Here is a 20,989-nt window from a genome sequence, read left to right on the forward strand (position 1 = left end):
TTTACAGACATAAAAAATAGACTTTATAGATATTTTATAATAAATATATAATATATATAATATATAAAAATTCTATTTTTGTTTGATAAAAAGAATAAAACAGTTAATAAATACAAAAAAAAAAGTCCATTAAGTTCAAATAAAGCCTATTTGAATAAAACTTATATTAAAAAAAAAAAAGGTTCATTCTATACGGTTTTGATCATCCGTAGATAAAACGTCACTTCCGGCAAATGGCTTTGTAAACAACGGGTGACGAAAGTTAACCATAACCAAACAATATTTAACTTTGATGCAATATTTACATTCTTGATATTTTATTTTTTTTTTTTTTCAATTTGACTTTCGGATAAATCGTCTTCTCACCCAAACTTACAACAAATCTTGTCTTTTTTATCCTCACTCATATTACAAAAGGTTGTATTTTTGTTACATTAAAAATTAGGAGATTTCTTATTATTTGTAAAAAAAAAAAAAAAAAAAAAAAAAAAAGAGATAATAATGCATTTTTAACAATGACAAAAAATATTCTTCTTTTTATTAAATTGATTTGTAAGTAAAAACAAGACTTAAAATTACAATAAATGAAAATAATTATTATAATTTTCTGCGAACTTGCTTTTCCGGTCATCATCTGAAATATCAACCTCTGCACGTCAAACTCGTCTCGTTTTAATTAACACATCTTATAATTATTTGTTTATTGAAAGCAGATTGCCAAACAAGAAGTAAGTATTACTTGAAGCTAATTGTTTTTTTTTTGTTTGTTGTTTTTTTTAGTTCTTTTTTATAACAGATCTGCATCCAAACCATTATGTTTTCGTTTGGTTTTAATATAGAAATGTTTGCATATAAACGACGATTGATAATATTATAGATAGCTATGGACAAAGAAAATGCTTCTTAAATGAGATTTATGATTTCTTTTTGTTTTCGTCTGAATTTTTTAGGCGTATGATGGCTTATTTTTTAGTTTACGTCTACATTTTTCCAAAATAGTTTTTGTTTTAAAAAATAAAACGACCGAAGTTAATTCCTAAAATCTCTTTACGTGAGCACCAGTGCACCGCACCACTGCACCACACCAAACACCACCTTTTTTAATTAAAAATTCGATTTAAAAAATGCCGACAATAATTTATAAATACAAATAACGCTAATTTTCACCAAAGTACGGATCATGGGAAGTGCAATAATTACATTTAATTGATTTAATTTTGTTTTAATAAAACAGGAACTATTTCTTTAATTAGAATATTGTTGAATGTACATAAAAAAGAATTTCTTTATTTTTTTCTAAAAATGTTTTATATTTTACTTGGTGTAAAAATTATTGAGGACGTTTTCCTTAGATTTTGAAATAAATGTTTGTAAAAATAGTCAATTTTAGCAATTACATTACTCGATTTATTTCAAATTTATTATTCATTAAAAAGTAAACTTAAAATAATTCTTTATTGAAGATTAAAGAGAATTTCAATTTGAAATATTTTATATGATTATTCAATAATAAAAGTTATAATATTTAACTTTTTCATCGTTCTTTCCACCCAAACTTCTTAAAATTAATCATCAGTGGAATTCATATCATTTTAAAAATATTTTTTTTTAAATGACCTGAGACGGGATCTCAATTTTTTAAATTAATTTTTAATTTCAAGATTTTTTATATTAAAAAAACTGCGGAAACTATAACCATTAAAATAACATGAAATAGGTTTTTTTTTGCGATTTTATTATATTTTTTGTGTAATTATTTATTGATATTTAAAGATAATTCAAATTTGAAATGGGTTGTTCACTATCCCCCCAAATAGTTAATGTGATGTTAATGATAACATTTTTCTAGAAGGTTTATATTTGCTTTATGAGCATAAATTATTAGATTCTTTTATACATGATATGGAAAAAAAACATTTTTAAATAAAAAAAAATGAGTTTCTGGGCCACTAAAAATAATTTTTTAAAATCTGATAATTTCTGCTAATGAACTAACGATTATTTTAAAGAAATATGGATGAACAGTACTGCAATAAACAGACAGAATTTGCACATCATTCACTACCCACTGTTAATCGAATTATATTTTCAGAGAATAAAAATAATTGACGGATTAAAAGGTTTTTGACAAATATTATTTTAATTTGAAACCATTGTTACTATTCTATTTTCTTTTTCTTTGCATTTGAAAAGAAAAGCAAAAAATCAATTAAAAACGAGTAAATGTTTTCGCCCTTTTTACTGGCTTTCAAATTTGGCTTTCAAACCAGCTTAATTTTTTAGATAACTTATTTAATTATTCAGTTTTAGGTTATCTTTCAGATGCAAGGTTCCTTGTTTACTTGCGGTTGTAACGATGTAAGATTCCGTTGTACGGAAGACCAAATCGGCCATAATTTAAATATTTAAATTTATTTACTGAATTTAAATATTTAAATTGATATACTGTTTAAATGATAATATACGTCTACGATGTTTTTATTGGCGCTTTTCTTCGTATTTTTTAATAACATTTTTTTGCACCATTTACAAGGTTTTTTTTACAAATATTTTTTTTAATACTGTAATAGTAAAATTATTTTAGTAACATTCTATATTGGATACGTTTTTTTTTATGAAGTTTAAGTAAAAAAAGTTCACTTTTTTATTATTAAAAATACATTTCATGAAAACACTCATTATAAAATGTTCACGTTGTTTAATTAAAAGTTCTCAATTTTAATCTAATAGTTTTATAATTTTGTTATTTTGTTACAAATTTCTAATAAAGATTATTTTAATTTTAACGGTAATTTGGTTTTCATTATAAACTCCGTCATGTTAAAGGCTTTGAAATCACTTTAAATAGTAAATCAATTTTAATATTAAAAAAAAAAGAGAAATCAACAGGAAAAAAATCTCGTGTGAAAACATTACGAGATACTTTTTCCGTATAATTAATAAATGTATCTTTATTTTACTATTACAGTATTAAAAAAATTATTTGTAAAAAGAACTTGTAAATGGTGCAAAAAATGTTATTAAAAATACGAAGAAAAGCGCCAATAAAACATCATAGACATTTTGGCCGATTTGGTCTTCCGTACAACGGAATCTTACATCGTTAAAACCGCAAGTAAACAATGAACCTTGCATCTGAAAGATAACCCAGTTTTATTCTAAATGCTACAGAAACCCCTCATTACAATGGGGAGAAAAAAGAGCTAAAAATGAGTGATGACTCTAATCATCCTCTTTTCTTTAAATCTAATTTTCTGTTTATAAAACATAATTTGCAACTTGTGTACAAAAAAATGAGATTTGTTTTAAAATTAAAACATAATTGAATTTAATGAATGTTTAAGAGTTTGATTGCAATCTCCAAATAAGGAGTTGATGTAAAATAAGGGTTTGTTTACATCATCAAAAAATGTAATTGTATTTTCCACCATGTTAAGAAAATGTCATCTATTTACTTTTTCATGAATACTACATTATATTCAACATTTTTTAATGTAAGAGTTGCATTCTTTCTTAGAGATTTCATGAAAGTAAAGTAGAAAACTTTACCTGAAAATGTAATTTTTAACGCAAGACAAACTGTAGCCTCCTAATCACATATTGTTTAAATGTGGGAGCAAGGGACGTAAAAAAATTACATTATTTTCAGTGATGTTATGATATACAAGTAGAAAGTAACGTGATATTTTCTGTTTTTTCTTATTATTTGATTATTTATTTTATTATTTTACCTTGAGTTTTATATTTATATTCTAGTAAAATGACATGAAATTGGATTTAGTCGTCTTAAAAATTAATCAAACAAGTGAAGCATGGTCTTTCGTGAGTGCACAATGAACAAGGCATAAAAAGTGACTTAGTTCAGCATTTATCCCCCTCCCATTTAGCCCCAAAAGTTCAAAGAGGATGTCAACCCTAGTGAAAATAAACACAGAAAATTTTCGACAAATGTGGTAAAATAATCCAAAAAATAGTGTTTTTATTATCCCTTAAAGAGCCCCTGGGGCACCCCGAAGAGTTATTGCAAAGTATAGACAAACAAAATTCTATAGAAATCAGTTACAACCTTTCAGAAAGTTTAATGAAAAATCGAATGCATCACTTTTTTTGATAAGCATGAAAGTGTCAATTTTAGCCATTTTAACCTGAAAGGCACCCCTAGTGGGGCAAGTGGAGTTTTTCTGGAAAACAGTTCTGTTACTTTTACTCATATCATGTTTAATGTTTGTGCAAAATTTCCAAAAAATTCATGGCGTAGTTATTGAGAAAAGTGTGGACAGACAAACGGACGAAAAGACAAGGGTGAATTTACAGCCCACATTCCTTTTGCCGGGGGACCAAAAACTATGAATATAATAAATACATTTTTAAAAATGATAAATTAACTCTTTGATATTTTTTATTAAAAACAGGTTTATTTCTATTACATACGTTATTTGGACTACTGTTCTCTCAAAGTTGCAAGTTACTTCAAACTTCTGGTTGATGGAACGAGAACATCCTACTTTATAGTATTTAATAAATGTTTCCCTTTGAAATCATTCGCATATTCTGTAGGACATAAGAATCATTCATGAGTTTAATAGAAAAATTATCGAGCTCTAATAAATCATTCGAAGAAAGTCGAAGGTTTTATTGATCAAGACATTATGACAATAACACTCAAGATGAGAACAATACTCCATCCACAACAATGCAAGCTGAGCTACTTACATGGCAGTTTGCATCAAACTCCACCATGAATCTCACAAACCACTACCTCATAAACTTCGCATTGCTTATAGAAACAACCCTTGTTGATCTTCAAATCACTCTTTCTTATGCATGTCATCATAACAAACTTAGACATGCCTTGCCGAGTGTTGCTTCCCTGATAATTGAAAATTGCTTCAATGATACCAGTATTCAGGAGTTCTGGCAAAAGAACTGACATGCTGAATAATCGTTTCATCATTCTCCTTTCCATCTTTGCATTTATAACAAATGATTCTCCTTTCAATCTTTGTTAAAAAATTAAGGACTAGTTTACAATTTTATAAAGGATAAACTCCTTTCTACTTAAAAATATGGATTTAGCTTAGCCTGTTTTACTACGGATATTTTAATTATCATTACTAAACCATGCACTGGATAAGGCAGGGGGACTATGGGAACACCCGTGATGAAGGCAAAGCCTTTGACAAAGTCTGGTTTAAATGACTTTGTACGAAAATTAAATTATACGGCATTACTGGATGTTTATTTAATGTAATCAGATATTTCTTAGGAAAGAGAATAATCAAATAAAGAACATGATATCACTGTATGTGTGCCTCAGGGGTCGATCGGTTGATCTTTATTATAATTGATATTAAAAGAAGACCTCTCTAATAAATTGTGGCCGAAATCAATTAGCAATTACAAGAAACTTTCTCAACTAGCAATTAAAAAGAATATATATATATATATATATATATATATATATATATATATATAAGCAAAGACAGAAAATGTAACAAATGACTTTATGATTTTAGTGAAATTTGACCATAAATGTATGGTAATAGTTAATGCTACAATAACGAGGCTTTGTTCTTTTAGCAATTACAAGAAACTTTTTCAACAACCGATTTTCATGGAAAATAACACCCTACCCGAGGCTTTCTCATTCAAAGTCATTGGCTTTGGAGTCATAGGCAACATAAATTCGAATATATTGAGGATATTGCAAAGACTGCTGCAGAATTTATGGGATCCCCCTACCATGCTAAAAAATTACACTTGAGAGTATCGTATTATTGTATATTTCTACAAAGCCATCATTCACATTTGCATAGAGTATTGTTTCCTACTTCTGATGAAATTCTTGACACAATAAAAAAAAACTGACAAACAATAACGTAGATGGGGAAGATGTTTTTTTATCTGAAATCTTCGGATGTATTAGTCCCAACCCTCCACTAAAATTTCACCCATGTCTCGAAAACTGAAAAGCTCTGTCAAGCTTTTCTTTTTATAAGAAAGGTGATGAAATATTGCTGTAATTCACGGTATCAGCCTGATTGATATTTACGTAAAATTTATATCGGAAAGTGATCCTTCATGCTTAAATATTAAAATTTAATTATTTGAAAAAAAAACTCCCTTGTATATTATCTTTAAAGGCTGTTGAAGCATATTAGCAAAGAAAATCTAGATTTTAATGCCTCCAAAAGTAAACTACGCTAGATTAGTCGTAAAAAACAAATATTTTTTTAATATGTAAATTGATCAAGTATTTTTTTAATATGTAAATTGATCAAGTATTTTTTTAATATGTAAATTGATCAAGTATTTTTTTAATATGTAAATTGATCAAGTATGTTTTTAATATGTAAATTGATCAAATATTTGTTTAATTTGTAAATTGATCAAGTATTTTTTTAATATATAAATTGATCAAATATTTTTTTAATATATAAATTGATCAAATATTTTTTTAATATGTAAATTGATCAAGTATTTTTTAAATGTAAATTAATCAAGTATTTTTTTAATATGTAAATTGATCAAGTATTTTTAATATGTAAGTTGTTCAAGTATTTTTTATATGTAAATTGATCAAGTATTTATTAATATGTAAATTGACCAAGTATTTATTATATAAGAAAGGTGATGAGATATTGCTGTAATTCACGATATCAGCCTGATTGATATCAGTTCAAAAATCGTTCTACTCTTCTGTTAGAGCAGTTTCATAGACAAAGAGACACACAGATGAGTTAAAACTAATATTTCGAATAGGCTAAGAATATACTGACCATATTTTCACTCTCCAAAAAACTTTTGAGCTGGAGCAACAAGTATAAAACTATCCTTCATTTTCATTGTTGCATTTGACTGTGAAATTATTTGGAAGGTCATACATGCCGATTGTATGGCTTAAAATTGATTATCCTTATCAAAGCCTAATATCTCTCCACATGTACTAAAGTTAGCATGTATAGTCAGCGGCTTCTTTGACATACATTCTAGCGATCGACAAACATGCATTCTTTCACCTATGCTCTTCTCTTATATAGACTGGATGATATTGAACACTTTGGCCAAGTTTCATGGTGCAACAGCTGGCCCAACTAACCTGCAGTGAATGCCACAACACTTACGCATGATGTCTGTGTTTGTGTATCTACTACTAGTCTTACCCTTTTTAACAAGGTCCAAAAGCAGTCTTGCACTCGACCAACCTCCAAACTCTGTCCCGCCGCTGCAATGTTTTATACGTTGGCTTATTTTTAAATATTATGAACTCATAGCATGTGTGACCATTTAGCATATGAATAAACTGACAAGCAGTAAAATCTCACATCTCCAATGTTGAGACGTCAAAAAGCTTTCTACTCTAATAGTTTTTATTTTTGTCCATTTAGCATCTATACTATTGATTACTGTGACTAACTTTCAACACATGAAATATAATTAGTTATTTTTATTATTCAAAATAAAATAACGACTAATTTCATTACGGGATATATTTTCACATGAAAACTCATTTTAATTAGAAAATTTACTTATTAAATAAAAATATTGTCTCACGGTTTTTGTAAGAATTTATATAAAAAAAACAACTATACCAAAATATTCATTTTTTACCAAATGACGATGCATTTATAAAATATTTAAAAATTTCTGTTCAGCTTTAGATATTGCCATTTTTTCTGACGATATTTTATTTTACTTACATTTTTAAACTTTCAGTAAATGTGGTTTTGTGATTAAGAATATTACTGTTACACAATTAGACTTTATTTTGAATATTTTTATTGTTTCTTAAGAAAAACTATAATCCTATTTGTATATAAATTAAATTTATATTAAAAATGTAACTTTATTTGAAATATAGTAAATTATATATAAATTTATTATATATATAAAATATAAATTTATATTAAAAATGTAACTTTATATGAAATATAGTAAATTAAGAAATATTTGATAAAATGTTAAAGGGATGAATGCATTTCCTTTGTATTTACTGTAATGTAAACGAGTGGGGTTATTTTGGTGATTTTTATATGTTCTCCAATTTTATGTGATATCAAATATTTACATATACATTTATACATTTACATATATTTATTCGTTGAATTAAGAGCAATGGTAAATACTTAATAGATTTATTGAATCCATTGGAAAGGATTAGTCAATGTGTTGCAAATGTATCAAGATTATTATAACATATTTTGACGATCACCAGTAAAGTATTTGTACTTTTAAAATATTATAAAGCATTTGTTTTGTTTATGAGCTTAATAAAATGTGTAAATTATAATATAAATATTACATTTTGATTTCATTGACAGTTTTGGGAAAATTTTGTTAAATACTAGGCTACCACGAATCTTAAAAATACCAGGAAGTAATAATTAATATTTAATGATAGGACATTTTCCAGCAAATCCTAAAAATAAAACAGTCCCGTCACATACATCTTAAAGTGGTTCTACGTATTTTTACAATGCTTGAAATCTATGAGTCCACCCGCCCCACCTCAATCTCGCTTCTGCCCCCACTCCTGCACGCAAACTTTAAAAATTCTAACAATTACATGTCTCGTTATATCGCAAAGAAGTGAGGTCTCAATTTACGTAAAATTTATATCGGAAAGTGATCCTTCACGCTAAAATATTAAAATTTAATTATTTGAAAAAAAAAAGTCCCTTGTATATTATCTTTAAAGGCCGTTGAAGCATATTAGCAAAGAAAATCTGGATTTTGATACCGCCAAAAGGTAAACTACGCGAGATTAGTCATAAAAAACAAATATTTTTTTAATATGTAAATTGATCAAGTATTTTTTAATATGTAAATTGATCAAGTATTTATTAATATGTAAATTGATCAAGTATTTATTAATATGTAAATTGATCAGGTATTTTTTTAATATGTAAATTGATAAGGTATTTTTTAATATGGAAATTGATAAAATATTTATTAATATGTAAATTGATCAAGTATTTTTTAATATGTAAATTGATCAAGTATTTTTTAATATGTAAATTGATCAAGTATTTTTTTATTATGTAAATTGATAAAGTATTTTTTATTATGTAAATTGATCAAGTATTTTTAATATGTAAATTGATCAAGTATGTTTAATATGTAAATTGATCAAGTATTTTTTAATATGTAAATTGATCAAGTATTTTTTAATATGTAAATTGATACAGTATTTTTTAATATGTAAATTGATCAAGTATTTATTAATATGTAAATTGATCAAATATTTATTAATATGTAAATTGATAAAGTATTTTTTAATATGTAAATTAATAAAGTATTTTTAATATGTAAATTGATCAAGTATTTATTAATATGTAAATTGATCAAATATTTATTAATATGTAAATTGATAAAGTATTTTTTAATATGTGAATTGATAAAGTATTTTATAATATGTAAATTGATAAAGTATTTTATAATATGTAAATTGATCAAGTATTTATTAATATGTAAATTGATCAAATATTTATTAATATGTAAATTGATCAAGTATTTTTTAATATGTAAATTGATCAAGTATTTTTTAATATGTAAATTGATCAAGTATTTTTTAATATGTAAATTGATCAAGTATTTATAATTATGTAAATTGATCAAATATTTATTAATATGTAAATTGATCAAATATTTATTAATATGTAAATTGATAAAGTATTTTTTAATATGTAAATTGATCAAGTATTGTTTAATATGTAAATTGATAAAGTATTTTTAATATGTAAATTGATCAAGTATTTTATTAATATGTAAATTGATCAAGTATTTATTAATATGTAAATTGATCAAATAGTTATTAATATGTAAATTGATAAAGTATTTTTTAATATGTAAATTGATCAAGTATTTTTTAATATGTAAATTGATCAAGTATTTATTAATATGTAAATTGATCAAATATTTATTAATATGTAAATTGATCAAATATTTATTAATATGTAAATTGATCAAGTATTTTCTTAATATGTAAATTGATCGAGTATTTTTTAATATGTAAATTGATCAAGTATTTATTAATATGTTAATTGATCAAATATTTATTAATATGTAAATTGATAAAGTATTTTTTAATATGTAAATTGATCAAGTATTTATTAATATGTAAATACATTAAATATTTATTAATATGTAAATTGATCAAATATTTATTAATATGTAAATTGATAAAGTATTTTTTAATATTAAACTTGATCAAGTATTTATTCATATGTAAATTGATCAAGTATTTTTTTAATATGAAAATTGATCAGGTATTTTTTTAATATGTAAATTGATCAAGTATTTTTTAATATGTAAATTGATCAAGTATTTTTTAATATGTAAATTGATCAAGTATTTTTTTAATATGTAAATTGATCAAGTATTTTTTTAATATGTAAATTGATCAAGTATTTTCTTAATATGTAAATTGATCAAGTATTTTCTTAATATGTAAATTGATCAGGTATTTTTTAATATGTAAATTGATCAAGTATTTTTTTAATATGTAAATTGATCAAGTATTTTTTTAATATGTACATTGATGAAGTATTTTTTTAATATGAAAATTGATCAAGTATTTTTTTAATATGTAAATTGATCAAGTATTTTTTAATATGTAAATTGATCTAGTATTTTTTAAATATGTAAATTGATCAAGTATTTTTTAATATGTAAATTGATCAAGTATTTTTAATATGTAAATTGATCAAGTATTTTTTAATATGTAAATTGATCAAGTATTTTTTAATATGTAAATTGATCAAGTATTTTTTAATATGTAAATTGATCAAGTATTTTTTAATATGTAAATTGATCAAGTATTTTTTAATATGTAAATTGATCAAGTATTTTTTAATATGTAAATTGATCAAGTATTTTTATAATATGTAAATTGATCAAGTTTTTTTTTAATATGTAAATTGATCAAGTATTTTTTATATGTAAATTGATAAAGTATTTTTAATGTGTAAATTGATCAAATATTTTTTTAATATGTAAATTGATCAAGTATTTTTTAATATGTAAATTGATCAAGTATTTTTTTATATGTAAATTTATCAAGTATTTTTTAATATGTAAATTGATCAAGTATTTTTTAATATGTAAATTGATCAAGTATTTTCTTAATATGTAAATTGATAAAGTATTTTCTTAATATGTAAATTGATAAAGTATTTTTTAATATGTAAATTGATCAAGTATTTTTTTAATATGTAAATTGATCAAGTATTTCTTTAATATGTAAATTGATCAAGTATTTTTTTAATATGTACATTGATCAAGTATGTTTTTAATATGTAAAATGATAAAGTATTTTTAATATGTAAAATGATAAAGTATTTTTAATATGTAAATTGATAAAGTATTTTTTAATATGTAAATTGATCAAGTATTTATTAATATGTAAATTGATCAAGTATTTATTAATATGTAAATTGATCAGGTATTTTTTTAATATGTAAATTGATAAGGTATTTTTTAATATGGAAATTGATAAAATATTTAATAATATGTAAATTGATCAAGTATTTTTTAATATGTAAATTGATCAAGTATTTTTTAATATGTAAATTGATCAAGTATTTTTTTATTATGTAAATTGATAAAGTATTTTTTATTATGTAAATTGATCAAGTATTTTTAATATGTAAATTGATCAAGTATGTTTTAATATGTAAATTGATCAAGTATTTTTTAATATGTAAATTGATCAAATATTTATTAATATGTAAATTGATAAGGTTTTTTTAATATGTAAATTGATCAAGTATTTTATTAATATGAAAATTGATAAAGTATTTTTTAATATGTAAATTGATACAGTATTTTTTAATATGTAAATTGATCAAGTATTTATTAATATGTAAATTGATCAAATATTTATTAATATGTAAATTGATAATGTATTTTTTAATATGTAAATTAATAAAGTATTTTTAATATGTAAATTGATCAAGTATTTATTAATATGTAAATTGATCAAATATTTATTAATATGTAAATTGATAAAGTATTTTTTAATATGTGAATTGATAAAGTATTTTATAATATGTAAATTGATAAAGTATTTTATAATATGTAAATTGATCAAGTATTTATTAATATGTAAATTGATCAAATATTTATTAATATGTAAATTGATCAAGTATTTTTTAATATGTAAATTGATCAAGTATTTTTTAATATGTAAATTGATCAAGTATTTTTAATATGTAAATTGATCAAGTATTTATAATTATGTAAATTGATCAAATATTTATTAATATGTAAATTGATCAAATATTTATTAATATGTAAATTGATAAAGTATTTTTTAATATGTAAATTGATCAAGTATTTTTTAATATGTAAATTGATAAAGTATTTTTAATATGTAAATTGATCAAGTATTTTATTAATATGTAAATTGATCAAGTATTTATTAATATGTAAATTGATAAAATAGTTATTAATATGTAAATTGATAAAGTATTTTTTAATATGTAAATTGATAAAGTATTTTTTAATATGTAAATTGATCAAGTATTTATTAATATGTACATGTATCAAATATTTATTAATATGTAAATTGATCAAATATTTATTAATATGTAAATTGATCAAGTATTTTCTTAATATGTAAATTGATCGAGTATTTTTAATATGTAAATTGATCAAGTATTTATTAATATGTTAATTGATCAAATATTTATTAATATGTAAATTGATAAAGTATTTTTTAATATGTAAATTGATCAAGTATTTATTAATATGTAAATACATTAAATATTTATTAATATGTAAATTGATCAAATATTTATTAATATGTAAATTGATAAAGTATTTTTTAATATTAAACTTGATCAAGTATTTATTCATATGTAAATTGATCAAGTATTTTTTTAATATGAAAATTGATCAGGTATTTTTTTAATATGTAAATTGATCAAGTATTTTTTAATATGTAAATTGATCAAGTATTTTTTAATATGTAAATTGATCAAGTATTTTTTTAATATGTAAATTGATCAAGTATTTTTTTAATATGTAAATTGATCAAGTATTTTCTTAATATGTAAATTGATCAAGTATTTTCTTAATATGTAAATTGATCCGGTATTTTTTAATATGTAAATTTATCAAGTATTTTTTTAATATGTAAATTGATCAAGTATTTTTTTAATATGTACATTGATGAAGTATTTTTTTAATATGAAAATTGATCAAGTATTTTTTTAATATGTAAATTGATCAAGTATTTTTTAATATGTAAATTGATCAAGAATTTTTTTAATATGTAAATTGATCTAGTATTTTTTAAATATGTAAATTGATCAAGTATTTTTTAATATGTAAATTGATCAAGTATTTTTAATATGTAAATTGATCAAGTATTTTTTAATATGTAAATTGATCAAGTATTTTTTAATATGTAAATTGATCAAGTATTTTTTAATATGTAAATTGATCAAGTATTTTTTAATATGTAAATTTATCAAGTATTTTTTAATATGTAAATTTATCAAGTATTTTTTAATATGTAAATTGATCAAGTATTTTTATAATATGTAAATTGATCAAGTTTTTTTTAATATGTAAATTGATCAAGTATTTTTTATATGTAAATTGATAAAGTATTTTTAATGTGTAAATTGATCAAATATTTTTTTAATATGTAAATTGATCAAGTATTTTTTAATATGTAAATTGATCAAGTATTTTTTTATATGTAAATTTATCAAGTATTTTTTAATATGTAAATTGATCAAGTATTTTTTAATATGTAAATTGATCAAGTATTTTCTTAATATGTAAATTGATAAAGTATTTTTTAATATGTAAATTGATCAAGTATTTATTAATATGTAAATTGATCAAGTATTTTTTTAATATGTAAATTGATCAAGTATTTTTTTAATATGTACATTGATCAAGTATGTTTTTAATATGTAAAATGATAAAGTATTTTTAATATGTAAAATGATAAAGTATTTTTAATATGTAAATTGATCAAGTATTTTTATAATATGTAAATTGATCAAGTTTTTTTTAATATGTAAATTGATCAAGTATTTTTTATATGTAAATTGATAAAGTATTTTTAATGTGTAAATTGATCAAATATCTTTTTAATATGTAAATTGATCAAGTATTTTTTAATATGTAAATTGATCAAGTATTTTTTAATATGTAAATTGATCAAGTATTTTTTTAATATGTAAATTGATCAAGTATTTTTTTAATATGTAAATTGATCAGGTATTTTTTAATATGTAAATTGATCAAGTATTTTTTTAATATGTAAATTGATCAAGTATTTTTTAATATGTAAATTGATCAAGTTTTTTTTAATATGTAAATTGATCAAATATTTATTAATATGTAAATTGATCAAGTATTTTTTTAATATGTAAATTGATCAAGTATTTTTTTAATATGAAAATTGATCAAGTATTTTTTTAACATGAAAATTGATCAAGTATTTATTTAACATGTAAATTGATCAAGTATTTTTTTAATATGTAAATTGATCAAGTATTTTTTTAATATGTAAATTGATCAAGTATTTATTAATATGAAAATTGATCAAGTATTGTTTTAATATGAAAATTGATCAAGTATTTTTTTAATATGTAAATTGATCAAGTATTTATTAATATGTAAATTGATCAAGTATTTTTTTAATATGTAAATTGATCAAGTATTTTTTTAATATGTAAATTGATAAGTATTTTTTTAATATGTAAATTGATCAAGTATTTTTTTTAATGTATAAATTGATCAAGTATTTTTTTAATGTGTAAATTGATCAAGTATTTTTTTAATGTGTAAATTGATCAAGTATTTTTAATATGTAAATTGATCAAGTATTTTTAATATGTAAATTGATCAAGTATTTTTTTAATATGTAAATTGATCAAGTATTTTTTTAATATGTAAATTGATCAAGTATTTTTTTAATATGTAAATTGCTCAAGTATTTTTTAATATGTAAGTTGCTCAAGTATTTATTATATGTAAATTGATCAAGTATTTATTAATATGTAAATTTACCAAGTATTGTTTTAATATGTAAATTGATCAAGTATTTTTTATATTAAAATTGATCAAGTATGTTTTTAATATGTAAATTGATCAAGTATTTTTTTAATATGTAAATTGATCAAGTATTTTTTAATATGTTAATTGATCAAGTAGTTTTTTAATATGTAAATTGATCAAGTATTTTTAATATGTAAATTGATCAAGTATTATTTAGTATGTACATTTATCGAGTATTTTTAATATGTTTTTTTATATGTAAATTGATCAAGAATTTTTTTTATATGTACATTGATGAAGTATGTTGTTAATATGTAAATTGATCAAGTATTTTTTTAATATGTAAATTGATCAAGTATTTTTTAATATGTAAATTGATCAAGTATTTTTTAATATGTAAATTGCTCAAGTATTTTTTATATGTAAATTGATCAAGTATTTATTAATATGTAAATTTACCAAGTATTCTTTTAATATGTAAATTGATCAAGTATTTTTTATAAGAAAATTGATCAAGTATTTTTAATATTAAAATTGATCAAGTATTTTTTTATTATGTAAATTGATCAAGTATTTTTTAGTATGTAAGTTGATCAGGTATTTTTCTATGTAAATTGCTCAAGTATTTTTTTAATATGTAAATTGATCAAGTATTTTTAATATGTAAATTGATCAAGTATTATTTAGTATGTAAATTTATCCAGTATTTTTTTATATGTTTTTTTTTATGTAAATTGATCAAGTATTTTTTTAATATGTCAATTAATCAAGTATTTTTTTACATTAGTAAATATTTGCTTTGCTTTTGTTTTGTCTGAAAACAATTTCAACTTGCAATGAAAAATGCTAAAAAATCATGGTAACTGTGGACCCGAAAACCTCATTTTTTTAAATCAAGTTCTAGTTTGAATCACACACAACTTGGGTACAGAAAATATTTTTCTTTAAATATGTAGGTGCACCTGGACAATTAGCACCATCTTTCAATTTTCGTCAGATATCAACTATTTCTGCAGATTGTTGGGCACTAAGCTACCAGATTATAAAAAAATTTACAACGTATATTTAGATATTTGGAAGTGGGTCCAGTTTCACATACAACATTCAAGTAAATCAATCCCCCATTTTCAGAAACGATTTACAGTCTCGATTTGACATTGGTTCTTTTCCCCCACCCCACCATTCATATATTTTTTTTCCTTTTTTATAGACTTTCCTTGTTTAAGAAAAGTTTGGTCTGCCTCTATTCCATTATTTTATATTAATTTAGAACTTTTAAAGGGGTTTTTGCATTTAACTACCAACGCTACTTTTTAAATACTACTAGTCAACTAATTGGCCCTTAAAGTGTAAAATGAAAAATGTTCAAAATAAAAACTGATTTTGAGATTATATTGTCGTTTATTTTCTTGAGGAAACATTTTTAAGTGAAAAATAAAACTCTGGAAGCCTCCATAGAACCATATTTATATTGAAATCAGTTTTTTTAACTCAACATGATTTAATTACATTTATTTGTAAGGAAAACGCATTAAATAAGTCAAAACAAAACATATTGTTGACCTTGTGTATGTTTTGAATAGCAGCAATAGTTTTAATATCTGACGTAAGATGAAATGAGTAAGCAGACAATTTTTTGAAAGCAGAAATCAGAAAACAGATGGACAGTTTAAACGCCCAAGCAAACATGCTGATCTGAGTTTTATAATTATATAGATTATTTATGCAAAATGTATTCTTTTATTTAATTAATGGATAAGTATCGTAAAAAGATCCTCATTTAATTTTTAAATTAAACAATATTAAATTCAGGGACTTTTAAATAAAATTGAACATGAAAATGTTTGCTTTTAGCGCACAATACTGAAACTTATTTCTAATTTATCTTTTATGAATAACTGTGTCTATATCTTAACGTCATAAAAATAATTCTGTTTGCAAAAACGCATACAATTAATATATTTAATTGAAATTTATCTTGTAATTTTTTTTCATTTTGCAGAATACCAAGTAAACAACACAGGAAAACAAATACAAATGGATTAAAGTTAAAAGCCGGAAATGAAAGAAATGTGAATTATACATTTTTTCTTTCATCAAATTACATTTTCTGATAATATATTGAAAAAAAAAAACAATTTCATGTTTACTAAGAACGAATTTGTTCTATTCAAAATTTTATTCAATCACAACCTTGATTGAATACTTTTTAACTTCATATGATTGTAGTTACTGGTTCATATGAATGACATATTTATAAGTTAATATGATTAGTCTTTACTGGTGTGCATATGACTAATACAGTTATGCACAATTTAATAAATACAAAATATAAGGCATCCAAACTACTTGAAAAAATACTACTTATTGTTGAATCTTAAACTTTAGCTTTATTATGGATTACATTAACAGTACTGTATAATTATATCTGAAATATAACTCTCATACTAAGCTGCAGTGAAATCATACTCTTGTAGTATATGCGGTTATTTTTTACATGGAAATCACATATGTTCCAGCATATGCAAACATACACTAAAGTAAAACCATATTCTTGTTACGTGTGTTGCTCTTTTATGCCGAAAGATGTGAATACATATACTGGAGAGAAACCATATTCTTGTGCAGTATGTGACTTTCCTTTATAGAGAAGCAACGCATGCTGCAACATGCAAACATAGATTGTAGAGATATCATACATATGAAGTATTTGACCCGTTTTTACACAGAAACACCATATGTTGCAATCTATGCAAACACATACTGGAGAGAAGTCATATTCTTGTGACGTATGTGGCTCACCTTTTGCATATAAATCAAACATGGTAAGGCATATGCAAACACATACTGGAGAGAAGCCTTTTTCTTGTGAAGTATGTGGCTCTTCTTTTAAAAGGAAATCGCAGATGGTGACACATATGCTAACACATACCGGAGAGAAGCCATATTGTTGTGAAGTATGCGGGTCTTGTTTTACACAGAAACACACTGTGTTGCAACATATGCGAACACACACTGGGGAGAAGCCATATTCTTGTATAAAATGTTGCTCTTCTTTTGCAAATAAATCAGACATGGTAAGACATATGCAAATACATACTGGAGAGAAACCATATTCTTGTGAAGTATGTGGCTCTTCTTTTGCAAAAAAATCAAATATGGTAGTACATATGCGAATACATACTGGAGAGAAACCATATTCTTGTGAAGTATGTGGCTCTTGTTTTAGACGGAGAGATTACATGTTGCAACATATGCGAACACATACTGGAGATAAACCATATTCTTGTGAAGTATGTGGCTCTTCTTTTGCAAGAAAATCAGACATGGTGACACATATGCGATCACATACTGGGGAGAAACCATATTCTTGTGAAATATGTGGTTTGTCCTTTACAAGGAAGCAATATATGTTGCAACATGTTCGAACACATACAGGAGAGAAACCATATTCTTGTGATATATGTGACTCTTCCTTTACAGTAAAGCAATATATGTTGCAACATATGCGAACACATACTGGAGAGAAACCATATTCTTGTGAAGTATGTGGCTATTGTTTTGCAAGGAAATCAGACGTGTTTAGGCATATGCGAACCCATACTGGAGAGAAACCATATTCTTGTGAAGTTTGTTTCCTTTCCTTTACAGTGAAGTCACATATGTTGCAACATATGCGAACACATACTGGAGAAATACCATATTTATGTGAAGTATGTGGCTTTTCTTATTCAAATAAATCAGACATGGTAAAACATATGCAAATACATACTGGAGAGAAACCATATTCTTGTGACGTATGTGGCTCTTCTTTTGCAAAAAAATCAAACATGGTAATACATATGCGAATACATACTGGAGAGAAACCATATTCTTGTGAAGTATGTGGCTCTTGTTTTAGACGGAGAGATTACATGTTGCAACATATGCAAACACATACTGGGGAGAAGCCATATTCTTGCAAACTATGTGGCTCTATTTTTGCAAGAAAATCAGACATGGTGACACATATTCGATCACATACTGGAGAGAAACCATATTCTTGTGAAATATGTGGCTCTTCTTTTGCAAAAAAATCAAACATGGTAATACATATGCGAATACATACTAGAGAGAAACCATATTCGTGTGAAGTATGTGGCTCTTCTTTTGCAAAAAAATCAAACATGGTAATACATATGCGAATACATACTGGAGAGAAACCATATTCTTGTGAAGTATGTGGCTCTTGTTTTAGACGGAAAGATTACATGTTGCAACATATGCAAACACATACTGGGGAGAAGCCATATTCTTGCGAAGTATATGGCTCTTTTTAGTAAGAAAATCAGACATGGTGACACATATGCGATCACAGGCTGGAGACAAACCATATTCTTGTGAAATATGTGGTTTGTCCTTTACAACGAAGCAATATATGTTGCAACATGTGCGAACACATACTGGAGAGAAACCGTCTTTCTGTGAAGTATTAGGCTCTTTTGCAAATTAATCAGACATAGTGACACATATATGAATACATACTGGGAAGAAACCATATTTATGTGAAATATGTTCTTCATTTTACAGTGAGACACCGTATATTGCAACATAAGTAAATGCATACTAGAGAAAAGCCATATTCATGTTTAATATGTGGCTCTTCTTCTGCAAGACAAGATAATATGTTGTGACATATGAAAACCCATACAGGATACAAACGATTGAAAGGGACGGCTAGGAAAAGATCTCTTGGTTGGACTCACTAAAATAGGGGTAAATGTCAGACATCTGGTTGGATGTCCCACCCTCTAGAAGAAAAAGTTTAAGAAAAATGAAAAAAAAAGATGGAAATCATATTTTTTTTAATTTGTGTTTCATGCAAACATACTGCAAACAATATAATTTTATTGTAAGGTACGTCTAAATTCATTTTCAATTGAATGTAATATTCTTGTGCTAATGAACAACTATATTCTCATACAGTATTTTGTTAATTTACAATTTTACAGAAAATGTTGCAACTCATACAGAGAAATGAATTGGCATCACATGAAAATCAATTTAGTTTTGTGGCGTGTATTTTACAAAAAAAATCTTATACTAATTAATTTATTTAATTCAACTCTGGTATTTTGTATCTCGTGAAATGTGCAAGATAGAAACTAAAATGTCTTGAAGTATGCTTCTATTGCAATAAAAAAAATCACACTGAATTGCAATTCCAGTAATCATGAAAAGGAATTTTTTAATTACCTGGCGGTTTTAAATTCTGAAAGATCAAAATTTCACTCAAAGGAACAATTGTAATTCTAAAATAATTCCTTAAGGTTGAATATTTGTTAATTTTCCACGAATAATTGTTGATGCAGATGTTAAAACACATTTAAGAAAAAAACATTTGAGTTGACATACAAGGTCAGTAAAAATTTGACAATATTAACAGAAACTTGAATAAGTTTTTTAGAGAATGCATTTATTTTATAAAGTTTATAACAGGAAACTAACATGATTTTAAAAACCTTTCTGATATATCATCAAATCAATAAGGAAAAAATTCTAAAATTTATATAAATGAATTTTACTTTTTTACTACAAACTAACATTATTTCTCCCTATTGTATAGAAGACGTATTCTAGTTTTCTTTTCTGTATTTTTAAAATATTTTGTCTATTTTCTTTCATAAATTTGTATTGTTACTAAAATGTAATGCGATATTTTATTCAGGAAAATTTACTTTTTTCCAATATACCCTGAAAATTCGATAATTATTTGCCAACCAAATTTGCATTTTTGCTACAGGAGGGAAAAGTATATTTTTATTACAATCTCATTTTCTTTTCTTTTTAAGTTAATTGCTTATGAAACACGCAAATAGAGGATATTGATAAGAGATACACAAGATTACTCCAGAAAGATTTGAATTATGCTCTGACCATTTGATCTGGAGTGTATGTTTATGTTTCTAAAAAACATATGAATTCTCTG

At 23.7% G+C, this 20,989-nt stretch overlaps 1 protein-coding gene across 1 annotated transcript; it reads left to right on the plus strand.

Moving 5' to 3' along the window:
• The first annotated feature begins 634 nt into the window (after positions 1-634).
• LOC145271407 (uncharacterized) lies at positions 635-20,706 on the plus strand. Its single transcript, XM_080126940.1, has 2 exons — positions 635-728; positions 17,024-20,706. Exon 2 carries the CDS (start codon positions 17,760-17,762, stop codon positions 19,338-19,340), a length of 1,581 nt encoding a protein of 526 aa, XP_079983066.1. The 5' UTR covers positions 635-728; positions 17,024-17,759; the 3' UTR covers positions 19,341-20,706.
• The last annotated feature ends 283 nt before the right edge of the window (positions 20,707-20,989 follow it).

The sequence above is a fragment of the Euprymna scolopes genome, chromosome 46, assembly GCF_053919585.1.
Source record: "Euprymna scolopes isolate OS-2025 chromosome 46, ASM5391958v1, whole genome shotgun sequence".
In the NCBI taxonomy this organism is placed as follows: domain Eukaryota; kingdom Metazoa; phylum Mollusca; class Cephalopoda; order Sepiida; family Sepiolidae; genus Euprymna; species Euprymna scolopes.

Coding starts and splice junctions, on each gene's coding strand:
- LOC145271407 (XM_080126940.1), top strand. CDS start 17,760: ATGTTGCAATCTATGCAAACACATACTGGAGAGAAGTCATATTCTTGT.